The sequence below is a fragment of the Oncorhynchus clarkii genome, chromosome 12 (genome assembly GCF_045791955.1).
Source record: "Oncorhynchus clarkii lewisi isolate Uvic-CL-2024 chromosome 12, UVic_Ocla_1.0, whole genome shotgun sequence".
NCBI classification, from domain to species: domain Eukaryota; kingdom Metazoa; phylum Chordata; class Actinopteri; order Salmoniformes; family Salmonidae; genus Oncorhynchus; species Oncorhynchus clarkii.
Genome location: NC_092158.1, coordinates 11,521,458 through 11,539,015, shown reverse-complemented (window position 1 = coordinate 11,539,015; position 17,558 = coordinate 11,521,458). Strand labels below are relative to the sequence as shown.

The 17,558-nt window shown below is 45.6% G+C and overlaps 1 protein-coding gene across 1 annotated transcript in view; it reads right to left on the bottom strand.

The window, feature by feature from the left end:
* LOC139422708 (CBP80/20-dependent translation initiation factor) overlaps positions 1-17,558 on the bottom strand; it is a 178,843-nt gene that overhangs the window by 54,829 nt on the left and 106,456 nt on the right. Inside the window, exon 8 of the mRNA XM_071173983.1 lies at positions 16,601-16,677. Coding sequence (XP_071030084.1) covers positions 16,601-16,677 — 77 coding nt within the window. The remainder of the gene's footprint in view (positions 1-16,600; positions 16,678-17,558) is intronic.

The following is a 17,558-nucleotide window of genomic DNA, read 5'->3' as shown; positions in this document are numbered from 1 at the left end:
AATGGGGAGGGGAGGAGAGGGAATGGGGAGGGGAGAGGGAGGAGAGGGAATGGGGAGGGGAGGAGAGGGAATGGGGAGGGGAGGAGGAGGAGAGGGAATGGGGAGGGGAGAGGGAATGGGGAGGGGAGGAGAAGGAATGGGGAGGGGAGAGGGAGGGGAGGGGAGAGGGAGGAGAGGGGAGGGAATGGGGAGGGGAGTAGAGGGAATGGGGAGGGGAGGAGGAGGAGAGGGAATGGGGAGGAGAGGGAATGGGGAGGGGAGGAGGAGGAGAGGGAATGGGGAGGGGAAGGAATGGGGAGGGGAGAGGGAGGAGAGGGAATGGGGAGGGGAGGAGAGGGAATGGGGAGGGGAGGGGAGGAGAGGGAATGGGGAGGGGAGGAGAGGGAATGGGGAGGGGAGGAGAGGGAATGGGGAGGGGAGAGGGAATGGGGAGGGGAGGAGAGGGAATGGGGAGGGGAGGAGAGGGAATGGGGAGGGGAGGAGAGGGAATGGGGAGGGGAGGAGAGGGAATGGGGAGGGGAGGAGAGGGAATGGGGAGGGGAGGAGAGGGAATGGGGAGGGGAGAGGGAGGAGAGGGGAGGAGGAGGAGAGGGAATGGGGAGGGGAGAGGGGAGGAGAATGAATGGGGAGGGGAGGAGAGGGAATGGGGAGGGGAGGAGAGGGAATGGGGAGGGGAGAGGGAGGAGAGGGAATGGGGAGGGGGGAGAGGGAATGGGGAGGGGAGAGGGAGGAGAGGGAATGGGGAGGGGAGGAGAGGGAATGGGGAGGGGAGAGGGAGGAGAGGGAATGGGGAGGGGAGGAGAGGGAATGGGGAGGGGAGGAGGAGGAGAGGGAATGGGGAGGGGAGGAGAGGGAATGGGGAGGGGAGGAGAGGGAATGGGGAGGGGAGAGGGAGGAGAGGGAATGGGGAAGGGAGGAGAGGGAATGGGGAGGGGAGGAGAGGGAATGGGGAGGGGAGGAGAGGGAATGGGGAGGGGAGGAGAGGAGGAGGAGAGGGAATGGGGAGGGGAGAGGGAGGAGAGGGAATGGGGAGGGGAGAGGGAGGAGAGGGAATGGGGAGGGGAGGAGAAGGAATGGGGAGGGGAGGAGAGGGAATGGGGAGGGGAGGAGAGGGAATGGGGAGGGGAGGAGAGGGAATGGGGAGGGGAGAGGGAGGAGAGGGAATGGGGAGGGGAGGAGAGGAGAGGGAATGGGGAGGGGAGGAGGAGGAGAGGGAATGGGGAGGGGAAGGAATGGGGAGGGGAAGAGGAGGAGAGGGAATGGGGAGGGGAAGGAATGGGGAGGGGAGAGGGAGGAGAGGGAATGGGGAGGGGAGAGGGAGGAGAGGGAATGGGGAGGGGAGAGGGAGGAGAGGGAATGGGGAGGGAATGGGGAGGAGAGGGAATGGGGAGGGGAGGAGAGGGAATGGGGAGGGGAGGAGAGGGAATGGGGAGGGGAGGAGGAGGAGAGGGAATGGGGAGGGGAAGGAAAGGGGAGGAGAGGGAATGGGGAGGGGAGGAGAGGGAATGGGGAGGGGAGGAGGAGGAGAGGGAATGGGGAGGGGAAGGAGAGGGAATGGGGAGGGGAGGAGGAGGAGAGGGAATGGGGAGGGGAGGAGGAGGAGAGGGGATGGGGAGGGGGGAGAAGGAATGGGGAGGGGAGGCGAGGGAATGGGGAGGAGAGGAGAGGGCATATGGGATGGGGAGGAGAGGAGAGGGAATGGGGAGGAGAGGGAATGGGGAGGAGAGGGCATATGGGATGGGGAGGAGGAGGAGAGGGAATGGGGAGGGGAGGAGAGGGAATGGGGAGGGCATATGGGATGGGGAGGGGATGGACAACAAAACAACTACAGATTTAATTACACACTTCTACATGGCAACTAAAAAGTGGTATGAGAGATGACAGACAGACATAAACATGGATCTGCAGCTGGTTGCTGATAGCTGCTGTTGCCGTGACGACAGAGAACCGAGGCTTGCTGCCCTTACCCTTTGATTAGGAAACACCTTGGATGTGACCAGAATGGCACCCTATTCCCTACATAGTGCACTACCTGGTCACTTCACTATGGAAAAGGTTGCCATTTGGGACACAGCCTTCTTCTCTGACCCAGACCAGCCAATCGATCCAACCAGCAGAGGGGAACCACTCAATACAACTACCTCAACGTTTCAATGTTTTATTATGTTCCAGACAGGTGCTTTATCGACTGGTGTATGGATTCACTACATTTCATTAGCAGCAAAGACGGCTAACTTATTCCTGGTCCAATACTACTGTGTGTGTGTGTGTGTGTGTGTGTGTGTGTGTGTGTGTGTGTCAACAAAGCAAACGTGAGGTCATCCTGGTTAGTCGGTAGTTGTAAGAGGAAAGGAGGCAGATTCAAACCATGTGGTGAGACAGACAGGTAGACAGGCAGAGAGACATACCGTCAGAGAGACAGACAGACAGTTCTACTCATCCACAACTCGTGCACACACCTGCATGCAGCACACGCACAAATACACTGACATGCCCAACCACCTGCCAACCAATCAAATCAACGTTTATTGGTCGCGTACACAGATCTGCAGATGTAAAGGCAGGTGCAGTGAAACGCTTGTGTTTCTAGCGCCAACAATGTAGTAATAATACCTAGCAATACACACATAATACAAAAAGTACAAATAAATTAAGAATTATCAGAACGAGCAATGTCAGAGTAGAGAACATATGTATAGACAGTATGGACAGTAGTTATATAGGATGGTGTGTATAGACAGTATGGACAGTAGTTATATAGGATGGTGTGTATAGACAGTAGTTATATAGGATGGTGTGTATAGACAGTAGTTATATAGGATGGTGTGTATAGACAGTAGTTATATAGGATGGTGTGTATAGACAGTAGTTATATAGGATGGTGTGTATAGACAGAATAGACAGTAGTTATATAGGATGGTGTGTATAGACAGTAGTTATATAGGATGGTGTGTATAGACAGTAGTTATATAGGATGGTGTGTATAGACAGTAGTTATACAGGATGGTGTGTATAGACAGTATAGACAGTAGTTATACAGGATGGTGTGTATAGACAGTAGTTATATAGGATGGTGTGTATAGACAGTAGTTATACAGGATGGTGTGTATAGACAGTATAGACAGTAGTTATATAGGATAGTGTGTATAGACAGTAGTTATATAGGATGGTGTGTATAGTCAGTAGTTATACAGGATGGTGTGTATAGACAGTATAGACAGTAGTTATATAGGATGGTGTGTATAGACAGTAGTTATAATAGGATGAACCATGACTATAATTAAGTATATACAGTGCTTTCAGAAAGTACACAGATTCCTTGAATTTTCCAAATTTTGTTACGTTGCAACCGTATTCTAAAATTGATTCAAATTATTTATTTCCCCCCTCATCAAGCTACACACAATATCCCATAATAAAAAACGAAAATATCCTATTTACATAAGTATTCAGACCCTTTACCCAGAACTTTGTTGAAGTACCTTTGGCAGCGATTACAGCCTCGATTCTTCTTGGGTGTGACGCTTCAAGCTTGGCACAACTGTATTTGGGGAGTTTCTCCTATTCTTCTATGCAGATCCTCTCAAGTTCTGTCAGGTTGGATGGGGAGCTTCGCTGCACAGCTATTTTCAGGTCTCTCCAGGGATGTTTGATCGGATTCAAGTCCGGACTCTGGCTGGGCCATTCAAGGACATTCAGAGACTTGTCCCGAAGCCACTCCTGTGTTGTCTTGGCTGTGTGCTTAGGCGTCATTGCCCTGTTGTAAGGTGAACTTTCACCCCAGTCTGGAGGTCCTGAGCGCTCTGGAGCAGGTTTTCATCAAGGATCTCTCTCTACTTTGCTCTGTTCATCTTTCCCTCGGTCCTGACCAGTCTCCCAGTCCCTGCCGCTGAAAAACATCCCCACAGCATGATGCTGCCAACACCATGCTTCATCGTAGGGATGGTGCCAGGTTTCCTCCAGACGTGACGCTTGGCATTCAGGCCAAAGAGTTAAATCTTGGTTTCATCAGACCAGAGAATCTTGTTTCTCATGGTCAGAGGCCTTTAGGTGCCTTTTGGCAAACTCCAAGCGGGCTGTCATGTGCCTTTTATTGAGGAGTGTCTTCCGTCTGGCCACTCTACCATAAAGGCCTGCTGGAACTCTGGAGCTCTGTCAGAATGACCGTCAGGTTCTTTGGTCCCTGACCAAAGCCCTTCTGACCCGATTGCGGCCAGCTCTAGGAAGAGTCTCGGAGAGCTACGGACAATTCCTTCAACCTCATGGCCTGGTTTATGCTCTGACATGTACTGTCAACTGTGGGACCTTATATAGACTGTTACGTGCCTTTCCAAATCATGTCCAAACAATTGAATTTACCACAGATGGACTCCAATCAAGTCGTAGAAACATGAATGGAAATAGGATGTACGTGAGCTAAATTTTGAGTCTCATAGCATAGGGTCTGAATACTTATTTCAGTTTTTTATTTTTAATACATTTTCAAAAATGTCTAAAAATCTGTTTCGCTTTGTCATTATGGGGTATTGTGTAGATTTCACGAGGAAAAACATTTGTGTAATCAATTTTAGAATTGTGGAAAAGGGGAAGGGGGCAGAACACTTGGCAAACGCACTGTATATAATATCTAACAATGCAGTTAGGGGTTATATAATATATCTGAAACATTGCAGTTAGGGGTTATATAATATCTGAAACATTGCAGTTAGGGGTTATATAATATATCTGAAACATTGCAGTTAGGGGTTATATAATATCTGAAACATTGCAGTTAGGGGTTATATAATATCTGAAACATTGCAGTTAGAGGTTATATAATATCTGAAACATTGCAGTTAGTGGTTATATAATATCTGAAACATTGCAGTTAGGGGTTATATAATATCTGAAACATTGCAGTTAGTGGTTATATAATATATCTGAAACATTGCAGTTAGGGGTTATATAATATCTGAAACATTGCAGTTAGTGGTTATATAATATCTGAAACATTGCAGTTAGGGGTTATATAATATCTGAAACATTGCAGTTAGTGGTTATATAATATCTGAAACATTGCAGACAGGGGTTATATAATATCTCTGAAACATTGCAGACAGGAGTTACAGTGTGGCAAAAAAGTATTTAGTCAGCCACCAATTGTGCAAGTTCACCCACTTAAAAAGATGAGAGAGGCCTGAAATTTTCATCATCACTATGACAGACAAAATGAGGGGAAAACATCCAGAAAATCACATTGTAGGATTTTTAATGAATTTATTTGCAAATTATGGTGGAAAATAAGTATTTGGTCAATAACAAAAGTTTCTCTCAATACGTTGTTATATACCCTTTGTTGGCAATGAAAGAGGTCAAATGTTTTCTGTAAGTCTACACAAGGTTTTCACACACTGTTGCTGGTATTTTGGCCCATTCCTCCATGCAGATCTCCTCTAGAGCAGTGATGTTTTGGGGCTGTTGCTGGGCAACACGGACTTTCAACTCCCTCCAAAGATTTTCTATGGGGTTGAGATCTGGAGACTGGCTAGGCCACTCCAGGACCTTGAAATGCTTCTTACGAAGCAACTCCTTCGTTGCCCGGGCGGTGTGTTTGGGATCATTGTCATGCTGAAAGACCCAGCCACGTTTCATTTTCAATTACCTTGCTGATGGAAGGAGGTTTTCCCTCAAAATCTCACGATACATGGTCCCATTCATTCTTTCCTTTACACGGATCAGTCGTCCTGGTCCCTTTGCAGAAAAACAGCCCCAAAGCATGATGTTTCCACCCCCATGCTTCACAGTTGGTATGGTGTTCTTTGGATGCAACTCAGCATTCTTTGTCCTCCAAACACGACGAGTTGAGTTTTTACCAAAAAGTTATATTTTGGTTTCATCTGACCATATGACATTCTCCCAATCTTCTTCTGGATCATCCAAATGCTATCTAGCAAACTTCAGACGGGCCTGGACATGTACTGGCTTGAGCAGGGGGACACTTCTGGCACTGCAGGATTTGAGTCCCTGGCGGCGTAGTGTATTACTGATGGTATGCTTTGTTACTTTGGTCCCAGCTCTCTGCAGGTCATTCACTAGGTCCCCCCGTGTGGTTCTGGGATTTTTGCTCACCGTTCTTGTGATCATTTTGACCCCACGGGGTGAGATTTTGCGTGGAGCCCCAGATCGAGGAAGATTATCAGTGGTCTTGTATATCTTCCATTTCCTAATAATTGCTCCCACAGTTGATTTCTTCAAACCAAGCTGCTTACCTATAGCAGATTCAGTCTTCCCAGCCTAGTGCAGGTCTACAATTTTGTTTCTGGTGTCCTTTGACAACTCTTTGGTCTTGGCCATAATGGAGTTTGTAGTGTAACTGTTTGAGGTTGTGGACAGGTGTCTTTTATACTGATAACAAGTTCAAACAGGTGCCATTAATACAGGTAACGAGTGGAGGACAGAGGACCCTCTTAAAGAAGAAGTTACAGGTCTGTGAGAGCCAGAAATCTTGCTTGTTTGTAGGTGACTAAATACTTATTTTCCACCATAATTTGCAAATAAATTAATTAAAAATCCTACAATGTGATTTTCTGGATTTTACCTATGATGAAAATTACAGGCCTCTCTCATCTTTTTAAGTGGGAGAACTTGCACAATTGGTGGCTGACTAAATACTTTTTTGCCCCAATGTATATAATATCTCTGAAACATTGCAGTTAGGGGTTATATAATATCTGAAACATTGCAGTTAGGGGTTATATAATATCTGAAACATTGCAGTTAGGGGTTATATAATATCTCTGAAACATTGCAGTTAGGGGTTATATAATATCTGAAACATTGCAATGGGACAACAGAAACAACTTTCCTGACAGGAAGATGAACATTCCTGTAAATCAGATCTAATCTCTACCCAGTTGACATGTCGGCTAAATTCAAAACATGTGTGCGTATCGTGTGTGTGTGTTTCCCCTACATGCACTTACCAGCGGCGCACCGAAGCATGCCACCGCTAACACTGCCACCGCTGCTGAAAAAATCCTAGGGGAAACACTGTGTCTCCCTTCAGACAGCAGCCCTAGCTGCCTCCCCCTTCCTTCCTCTGCCTTCCACCGCAACTTCCTTCCACTGAACATAAGCCAGCAAAACAAGCCTTTCAGCAGAGCCATGGTTATGATGGTGTGTACACGTTCCATCTTACTGTCAAGCAACAAATCAGGAACAAATTGCATCTGTAAATCATTCTAGATACATGTCCGTGTGTTTACTGTGTGTTTACTTGCACTGTGCGTGTACTGTGTGTTTACTGTTTACTGTGTGTTTACTGTGTGTTTAGTGTATACTGTGTCTTCACTGTGTGTTTAGTGTTTACTGTGTGTTTACTGTGTGTTTAGTGTTTACTGTGTGTTTAGTGTATACTGTGTGTTTACTGTGTGTTTAATGTATACTGTGTCTTCACTGTGTGTTTAGTGTTTACTGTGTGTTTAGTGTTTACTGTGTGTTTAGTGTATACTGTGTCTTCACTGTGTGTTTAGTGTTTACTGTGTGTTTAGTGTTTACTGTGTACTGTGTGTTTCAAATCAAGTCAAACTTTATTTCTCAGCGCCGAATACAACAAGTGTAGACCTTACCGTGAAATGCTGAATACAACAAGTGTAGACCTTACCGTGAAATGCTGAATACAACTAGTGTAGACCTTACCGTGAAATGCTGAATACAACAAGTGTAGACCTTACCGTGAAATGCTGAATACAACTAGTGTAGACCTTACCGTGAAATGCTGAATACAACAAGTGTAGACCTTACCGTGAAATGCTGAATACAACTAGTGTAGACCTTACCGTGAAATGCTGAATACAACAAGTGTAGACCTTACCGTGAAATGCTGAATACAACTAGTGTAGACCTTACCGTGAAATGCTGAATACAACTAGTGTAGACCTTACCGTGAAATGCTGAATACAACTAGTGTAGACCTTACCGTGAAATGCTGAATACAACAAGTGTAGACCTTACCGTGAAATGCTGAATACAACAAGTGTAGACCTTACCGTGAAATGCTGAATACAACTAGTGTAGACCTTACCGTGAAATGCTGAATACAACAAGTGTAGACCTTACCGTGAAATGCTGAATACAACAAGTGTAGACCTTACCGTGAAATGCTGAATACAACAAGTGTAGACCTTACCGTGAAATGCTGAATACAACAAGTGTAGACCTTACCGTGAAATGCTGAATACAACTAGTGTAGACCTTACCGTGAAATGCTTCCTTACAAGCCCTTAACCAACAGGGCAGTTCAAGAAGAGTTAAGAAATATTGACCAAATAAACTAAAGTAAAAAATAATAATAATAAAATGTAACACAATAACAATACTGTGTGGGGCTATACACAGGGGGTACCGGTTAGTAATGAGGTTATACACAGTGGGTACCGGTTAGTAATGAGACTATACACAGGGGGTACCGGTTAGTAATGAGATTATACACAGGGGGTACCGGTTAGTAATGAGACTATACACAGGGGGTACCGGTTAGTAATGAGACTATATACAGGGGGTACCGGTTAGTAATGAGACTATATACAGGGGGTACCGGTTAGTAATGAGGTTATATACAGGTTAGTAATGAGGTTATATAGAGGTTAATAATGAGGTTATATACAGGTTAATAATGAGATTATATACAGGTTAATAATGAGGCTATATACAGGTTAATAATGAGGTTATATACAGGTTAATAATGAGGTCATATACAGGTTAATAATGAGGTTATATACAGGTTAATAATGAGGTTATATACAGGGGTTACCGGTTAATAATGAGGCTATATACAGGTTAATAATGAGGTTATATACAGGTTAATAATGAGGTTATATACAGGTTAATAATGAGGTTATATACAGGGGTTACCGGTTAGTAATGAGGTTATATACAGGGGGTACCGGTTAGTAATGAGGCAATACACAGGGGGTACCGGTTAGTAATGAGGCAATATACAGGGGGTACCGGTTAGTAATGAGGTTATATACAGGGGTACAGGTTAGTAATGAGGTTATATACAGGGGGTACAGGTTAGTAATGAGGTTATATACAGGGGGTACCGGTTAGTAATGAGGTTATATACAGGGGTACCGATTAGTAATGAGCTTATATACAGGGGGTACCGGTTAGTAATGAGGTTATATACAGGGGGTACAGGTTAGTAATGGAGGTTATATACAGGGGGTACCGGTTAGTAATGAGGCTATATACAGGTTAGTAATGAGGTTATATACAGGGGGTACCGGTTAGTAACGAGGCTATATACAGGTTAGTAATGAGGCTATATACAGGGGGTACCGATTAGTAATGAGCTTATATACAGGGGGTACAGGTTAGTAATGAGGTTATATACAGGGGGTACAGGTTAGTAACGAGGCTATATACAGGGGTACAGGTTAGTAACGAGGCTACATACAGGCTAGTAATGAGGCTACATACAGGCTAGTAATGAGGCTACATACAGGCTAGTAATGAGGCTACATACAGGCTAGTAATGAGGCTACATACAGGCTAGTAATGAGGCTACATGCAGGTTAGTAATGAGGCTATATACAGGGGGTACTGAGTCAGTGTGCGGGGGTACAGGTTGGTTGAGGTACATGTAGGGGGGGGGGGGTCTATCTAACAGTCTGGTGGCCATTTGATTAATTTACTGTGTATGTATCGTGCACTGTATACTGTATGTGTGTACTGTGTACTTTGTGTGTGTACTGTGTGTGTAACAGGGCGTTCTACTGTGTGTACGAGAGGAGCACTACAACAAACCCTATCAAATTAAATAAAAAGCACTCCTTTCTCTTTCTTCTGAAAATAAATCATCTACATTCTCACCCCCTTAGAGTTGAAATATGAAATATATACGGAACTAAATGCTACATTATTGTGTTGGTCCCGTGAGCTGAAATAAAAGAACCCAGAAATGTTCCATAAGCACAAAAAGCTTATTTCTCTCAAATTTGGTGAACAAATGTGTTTATATCCCTGTCAGCGAGCATTTCTCCTTCTATACACCTGACAGGTGTGGCATATCAAGAAGCTGATTAAACAGCGTGATCATTACACAGGTGCACCTTGTGCTGGAGACAATTAAAAAGCCTCTCTAAAATGTGCAGTTTTGTCATACAACACAATGCCACAGATGTCTTAAGTTTTGAGGGAGTGTGCAATTGGCATACTGACTGCAGGAATGTCCACCAGAGCTATTGGAAGAGAATTTCATGTTAATTTCTCTATTATAAGCCGCCTCCAACGTCAGTCATTTTAGAGAATTTGGCAGTACGGCCAACCGGCCTCACAACTGCAGACCACATGTAACCACACCAGCACCAGGATCTCCACATCCGGCTTCTTCCCCTGCGGAATCATCTGAGACCAGCCACCCAGACAACTGAAGAAACTGTAGGTTTGCACAATCAAAGAATTTCTGAACAAAATGTCAGAGACCGTCTCAGAAAAACTCATCTGCATGCTCGTCGTCCTCACCAGGGTCGTGACCTGACTGCAGTTCAGCTTTGTAATCAACTTCAGTGGACAAATGCTCACCTTCGATGGCCACTGACACGCTAGAGAAGCCTGCTCTTCATGGATGAATCCCAGTTTCAACTGTACCTGGCAGATGGCAGACAGCGTGTATGGTGTTGTGTGGGTGAGCGGTTTGCTGATGTCAACGTTGTGAACAGAGTGCCCCATGGTGGCGGTGGGGTTATGGTATAGGCAGGTATAAGCTAAGGACAATGAACACAATTGCAGTTTATTGATGGCAATTTGAAAGCCCAGAGATACGGTGACTTGATCCAGAGGCCCATTGTCGTGCCATTCATCCACCACCACCACCTCATGTTTCAGCATGATAATGCAAGACCCCATGTCGCAAGGATCTGTATTCCTGGAAGCTAAACATGTCCCAGTTCTTCCATGGCCTGCATAGTCACCAGACATTGAGCATGTTTGGGATGCTCTGGATCAACGCGTACGACAGCGTGTTCCAGTTCAAGCCAATATCCAGGAACTTCGCACAGCCATTGAAGAGGAGTGGGACAACATTCCACAGGCCACAATCAACAGCCTCAACAGCCTCAACAGCCTGTCCTGGTGGTCACACAGACACTGGCTGGTGTACGCCCCTACTGTGATTATTTTTTTAAAGGTATCTTTCACTAACAGATGATGCACATCTGTATTCCCAGTCATAAAATCCATAGATGACCTTATATGAACTGTAACTCAGTAAAAAATCTTGCGTTTATATTTTTGTCCAGTGTACATTAGCAATCCTGTCTCTGTAACCAAATGTGATAGGAGAGATGAATATTCATTATCACAAGCGGAGGTACGCCATCATACGTAAAACCTTCTGTTTGACTCTCTCTCTCTACCCTGCTGTCACGACCTCTGAATGCTCGGCTGTGAAAAGCCAACTGACATTTACTCCTGAGGTACTGACCTGTTGCACCCTCTACAACCACTGTGATTATTATTTGACTCTGCTGGTCAACTATGACCATTTGAACATCTTGAAGAATGATCTGGCCTTAATGACCATGTTCTCTTGTAATATCCACCCGGCACAGCCAGAAGAGGACTGGCCTCCCCTCAGAGCCTGGTTCCTCTCTAGGTTTCTTCCTAGGGAGATTTTTCATCTACATCTGCATTGCTTGCTGTTTGGGGTTTTAGGCTGGTTTCTGTACAGCGCAGGCAGGCATCAGCAGGCAGGCAGCAGTGGAGAAGAGGGACTGTATCCCAAATCACACTATTCCCTATATAGTGCACTACAAATAGGCAATAGGGTGCCATTTGGGACCCCGAATATGCTGGTTGGTGTGTGTGTGTGTGTGTGTGTGTGTGTGTGTGTGTTTATATGCGGTGTGTTCTGCAGCAAAGTGTTCCTGCCAGGGGAAAGATTTGTCCTTTAGCCAGAAAACTCTGACAAACAAGACCGCAGTGTCCTCCCTGCCAGCAGCGCGCGCGCACACACACACACACACGCAGCAGTTCACACACACACCTCACAGAGACACAGCAGTGTATGTTGAGTACACATTCATCACAAAGAGAGAGAGGAGAGAGAGAGGGGAGGGGAGAGAGGGGAGGGGAGAGAGGGGAGGGGAGAGAGGTGGGGGAGAGAGGGGAGGGGAGAGAGGGGAGGGGAGAGAGGTGGGGGAGAGAGGGGAGGGGAGAGAGGGGAGGGGAGAGAGGTGGGGGAGAGAGGGGAGGGGAGAGAGGGGAGGGGATAGAGGTGGGGGAGAGAGAGAAAGAGGGGAGAGGGAGAGAGGAGGTGAGATAGAGATGGGAGAGGAGGGCGAGAGAGAGAGAGAGAGAGAAGAGAGAGAAGAGGGATGAAAGAAGAGAGAAGAGAATAGAAGAGGGAGAGGAGAGATTAAAGAAGAGCTAGAGAAAAGAGGAGAGAAGAGAGAAAGAGGTGATGAGGGGGAGTGAGAAGGTCAGAGAGAGAGAGTGAAGGAAGGAGAAGGGCCACAGATGAGAGAAAGAATAGAGGAAAGGAGCGAGAGAATAGAGGTAGAGAAGGAGAGAGAGCGCCACCAAAGCCAGCCAGCCAGTGATATGTGAGCTGTAGAGAGATGACAGAGAGAGAGGAGGACATCTGGACAGGTGTACTAGTAGCACCACACCAGAAACTGTTCAGCAGACACTTCCTGTCACCTTTCTATACCGGCCCCCGTCTCTTTCTACCTCTTCCCCTATTACTACTCTCTCTCTCTTTCTACCTCTTCCCCTACTACTCTCTCTCTCTCTTTCTACCTCTTCCCCTACTACTAATCTCTCTCTCTCTCTCTCTTTCTACTTCTTCCTCTACTACTACTCTCTCTCTCTCTCTCTCTCTTTCTACCTCTTCCCCTACTACTACTACTCTCTCTCTCTTTCTACCTCTTCCTCTACTACTACACTCTCTCTCTCTACCTCTTCCTCTACTACTACTCTCTCTCTCTACCTCTTCCTCTACTACGCTCTCTCTTTCTACCTCTTCCCCTACTACTACTCTCTCTCTTTCTACCTATTCCTCTACTACTACGCTCTCTCTCTACCTCTTCCTCTACTACTAATCTCTCTCTCTCTCTCTCTCTCTTTCTACTTCTTCCTCTACTACTACTCTCTCTCTCTCTCTCTCTTTCTACTTCTTCCTCTACTACTACTCTCTCTCTCTCTCTCTCTCTTTCTACCTCTTCCCCTACTACTACTACTCTCTCTCTCTACCTCTTCCTCTACTACTACGCTCTCTCTCTCTCTACGCTCTCTTTCTACCTCTTCCTCTACTACTACTCTCTCTCTCTTTCTACCTCTTCCTCTACTACTACGCTCTCTCTCTCTACCTCTTCCTCTACTACTACGCTCTCTTTCTACCTCTTCCCCTACTACTACACTCTCTTTCTACCTCTTCCCCTACTACTACTCTCTCTCTCTTTCTACCTTTTCCCCTACTACTACTCTCTCTCTCTCTCTCTCTACCTCTTCCCCTACTACTACTACTCTCTCTCTCTTTCTACCTCTTCCTCTACTACTACTACTCTCTCTCTTTCTACCTCTTCCCCTACTACTACTCTCTCTCTCTCTACCTCTTCCTCTACTACTACTCTCTACCTCTTCCTCTACTACGCTCTCTCTTTCTACCTCTTCCCCTACTACTACTCTCTCTCTCTCTCTACCTCTTCCTCTACTACTACGCTCTCTTTCTACCTCTTCCTCTACTACTACTCTCTCTCTTTCTACCTCTTCCCCCACTACTACTCTCTCTCTTTCTACCTCTTCCCCTACTACTACTCTCTCTCTTTCTATCTCTTCCCCTACTACTACTACTCTCTACCTCTTCCCCTACTACTACTCTCTACCTCTTCCCCTACTCTCTCTCTTTCTACATCTTCTCCTACTACTACTCTCTCTCTCTACCTCTTCCCCTAATACTACTCTCTCTACCTCTTCCCCTACTACTACTCTCTCTACCTCTTCCCCTACTCTCTCTCTCTCTCTACCTTTTCCCCTACTACTACTCTCTCTCTCTCTACCTCTTCCCCTACTACTACTCTCTCTCTCTCTACCTCTTCCCCTACTACTACTCTCTCTCTCTCTCTCTACCTCTTCCCCTACTACTACTCTCTCTCTCTACCTCTTCCTCTACTACTACTCTCTCTCTCTACCTCTTCCTCTACTACTACTCTCTCTACCTCTACTACTACTCTCTCTCTCTCTACCTCTTCCTCTACTCCTACTCTCTCTCTCTCTACCTCTTCCTCTACTACTACTCTCTCTCTACCTCTTCCTCTACTCCTACTCTCTCTCTCTCTCTACCTCTTCCCCTACTACTACTCTCTCTCTCTCTCTCTCTCTCTCTACCTCTTCCCCTACTACTACTCTCTCTCTCTCTCTCTCTCTACCGCTTCCTCTACTACTACTCTCTCTCTCTACCTCTTCCCCTACTACTACTCTCTCTCTCTACCTCTTCCTCTACTACTACTCTCTCTACCTCTTCCTCTACTACTACTCTCTCTCTCTCTACCTCTTCCTCTACTCCTACTCTCTCTCTCTCTACCTCTTCCTCTACTACTACTCTCTCTCTACCTCTACTCCTACTCTCTCTCTCTCTCTACCTCTTCCCCTACTACTACTCTCTCTCTCTCTCTCTCTCTCTCTACCTCTTCCCCTACTACTACTCTCTCTCTCTCTCTCTCTCTCTCTCTACCGCTTCCTCTACTACTACTCTCTCTCTCTACCTCTTCCCCTACTACTTTCTCTCTCTACCTCTTCCCCTACTACTTTCTCTCTCTCTCTACCTCTTCCCCGACTACTACTACTCTCTCTCTCTCTCTCTCTCTCTACCTCTTCCCCTACTACTACTCTCTCTCTACCTCTTCCTCTACTACTACTACTCTCTCTCTCTACCTCTTCCCCTACTACTCTACTACTCTAAGTAGTTTTTTACATTGGATGTGTCTCAATCCACCACATGTAACACTCTGCATCTGTGGTGAACGGTGACAGAGTCAGAGCGGTGTTCGTCAGACCATGAGACATCCCGAAAAATCGGTAATTCTCACAAAATGGTCTGTAGCGTCCGACCAGCTCGGCCAACAAATGATTATGACCCATGTTTTGTTAAAAGGTGGTGGAAAACTCTGTCTCAGGCACCGCTCCAGAATCTCCCATAACAATTGAGTTGAGATCTGTGCACTAACACACACACACACACACACACACACACACACACACAGTTTAAACCCCCTGTGCCCCATTGAGACCCCTCTTTCAAAGGCATTAACACCTCTTCTTCTAGTCACGGAAGACAAGGTAATAGGACTGGGTGTTGTTATTCATGACCCTAAACATGATCACCTCATGTAAGTTGGGCTGCAGGAGTGACGCGCCTCACGTTTGACTAATTGTGGTTCTTTGTATAAAAAAATATACACATATATATATATATATATACACAAAAATAAAAACATTTTAAAAACACACGTGGCATTAAGTTGTTTTGGGAAACTGGTACTGTCAAGTTTCATTATTAAAAATAACAGATGAAATGATGAAAGATGCCTACTTTATATATATATATATATATTTATATACTTTATATAATATACTTTATATATTATATACTACCTAGTTCACAGGTTGACCGCAAGTATGTCAAAATAGTACTTAATACTCACTTTTATTCAAAATGGATTTGTAAAATAATACCGAGGGTATTTGGAGAAGGCACACACGGTATGCCGTACAGCCCAGAGCCGTACAGCCCAGAGCCGTACAGCCCAGAGCCATACAGCCCAGAGCCATACAGCCCAGAGCCATACAGCCCAGAGCCATACAGCCCAGAGCCATAGAACTGCAGCATTATCATCAGTCAATCTTTAAAAAGTCAAATCGTAGCCATCATGTTCAGCAACAACTACCTCATACGACCATGCAGTAGTACAAGACAAACCACAGGCAACATTACAAATCTAACCACAGCTATTTAACCCACAACAACAAAGCACACAATCACTGTTTGAAATCAATTACCTAACGCAGCATAAAAAAAGGGAAGAACGGAGAGACATAGAAGAGAAGAAAGAGTCAGTAAAATCTCTCTCTCTCTGGCTCAACTTTCCTCTTTTTCACAGTCAGACACCCAAATATTTTCTTTCCTCCGTTGTTTCTTAGCAACAGGGGAGAACGTTCCACTGACGTCATGCAGTGGGAGACATGTTAAGCAGATTAAACTGCGATTAAACTCATTTAATTGAGTGAAGGAACGTTGAACGCTGCAGTGAGAGAGAGAACTCAAGAGAGGCTCATGTCGACAGTCACACGTGATTGGGGATGACAGCATTTCAATCCAAAATTGCACCCTATTCCCTACATAGTTCAATACTAAAAACATTTGAGACACAGACAATTAGACTCAGACACACAGACCAGAAGACCTTTCTGTCTATGTGTAAGAGAGTCTGGGATCAGGAGAATTCCTGCATTTACACTGCTTTGGCTGGAGAGAAGAGTTAAGGGTTCGACAACGCTCCAGGAGAGGAGTGTGTGTGTGTGTGTGTGTGTGTGTGTGTGTGTGTGCTTGCTTGCTTACCGTCGGTCGTTCCTCCTGCGTCGGAAGAGCGTTTTGGTGTGTGCGATCTCTGCTTCATTAGGCAGGGGCAGGAAACCCTGCAGACAGAGAGAGAACTAGCAAACACTCATCTAAAGCAAGTCACAGTACACCAACAGAGTGTGCAGTCTACAGCCACTACTTCATCCATTAAACAGTGGTACAGTATGGTTGTTGTCAGTCAAGACTGGTCCGTCTGTCTGGTGTTGCCTTGGTTACAGATGCTGAACTACAAGTGTGAGGAGGAGGAAGGCCGAGGAAGGGTGTGTGTGTAAAAGTGTTGATAAGGTGTGTGCATAGCGTGTGTGTACGTCTGAGTAATATGTGGATAAAATGGTAATATATAATATATTTGAATATGTGTGTGGTGGGTTGGTTGCCTGGCAACCCATCTACATTGCTCCAGGCCAACTGATGTTTCTTCTCCACAGTGAGTCTGGATTTGCTTTTCTCCCTGACGATTTCTAGAATGCGAACACATTCTAACCACTCTGATTTGTCCCAGAAACCAATGGGTTGGGCCAGAGCCGGCCTATATGAAATTCAACTCTGATTGGTTAGATTTGATAGAGATGATCCAATCGCTGATAAAACGTTTTTTTACAACGTCCTCATTTTAAAGTCACACAAAATACTTATACTGTAGGATGGCCGTTTCAGACTAAATGTAGGTAGCGATCGATGGAGCACCGGAATTCAGTTCAAGGTGAGTCGTCAGGCAAGGCGAGTTGGCATTGCGGGGTGTGAATGAGTGTAGAATGTGAGTTTAAACACCTGCAGTGTGACTGTGTGTGTGTGTGTGACGGAGAAGTCCATCACTGGCCGCGGGCAGCGTTTGGCACACTGACACACACACATTCCTGCTCCGTTATCAGCTATGTTAACAATGCATTTTATTTGATAGAGGTTAGGTTTTTCAGTTTAGCCTTCTGGTCTACTC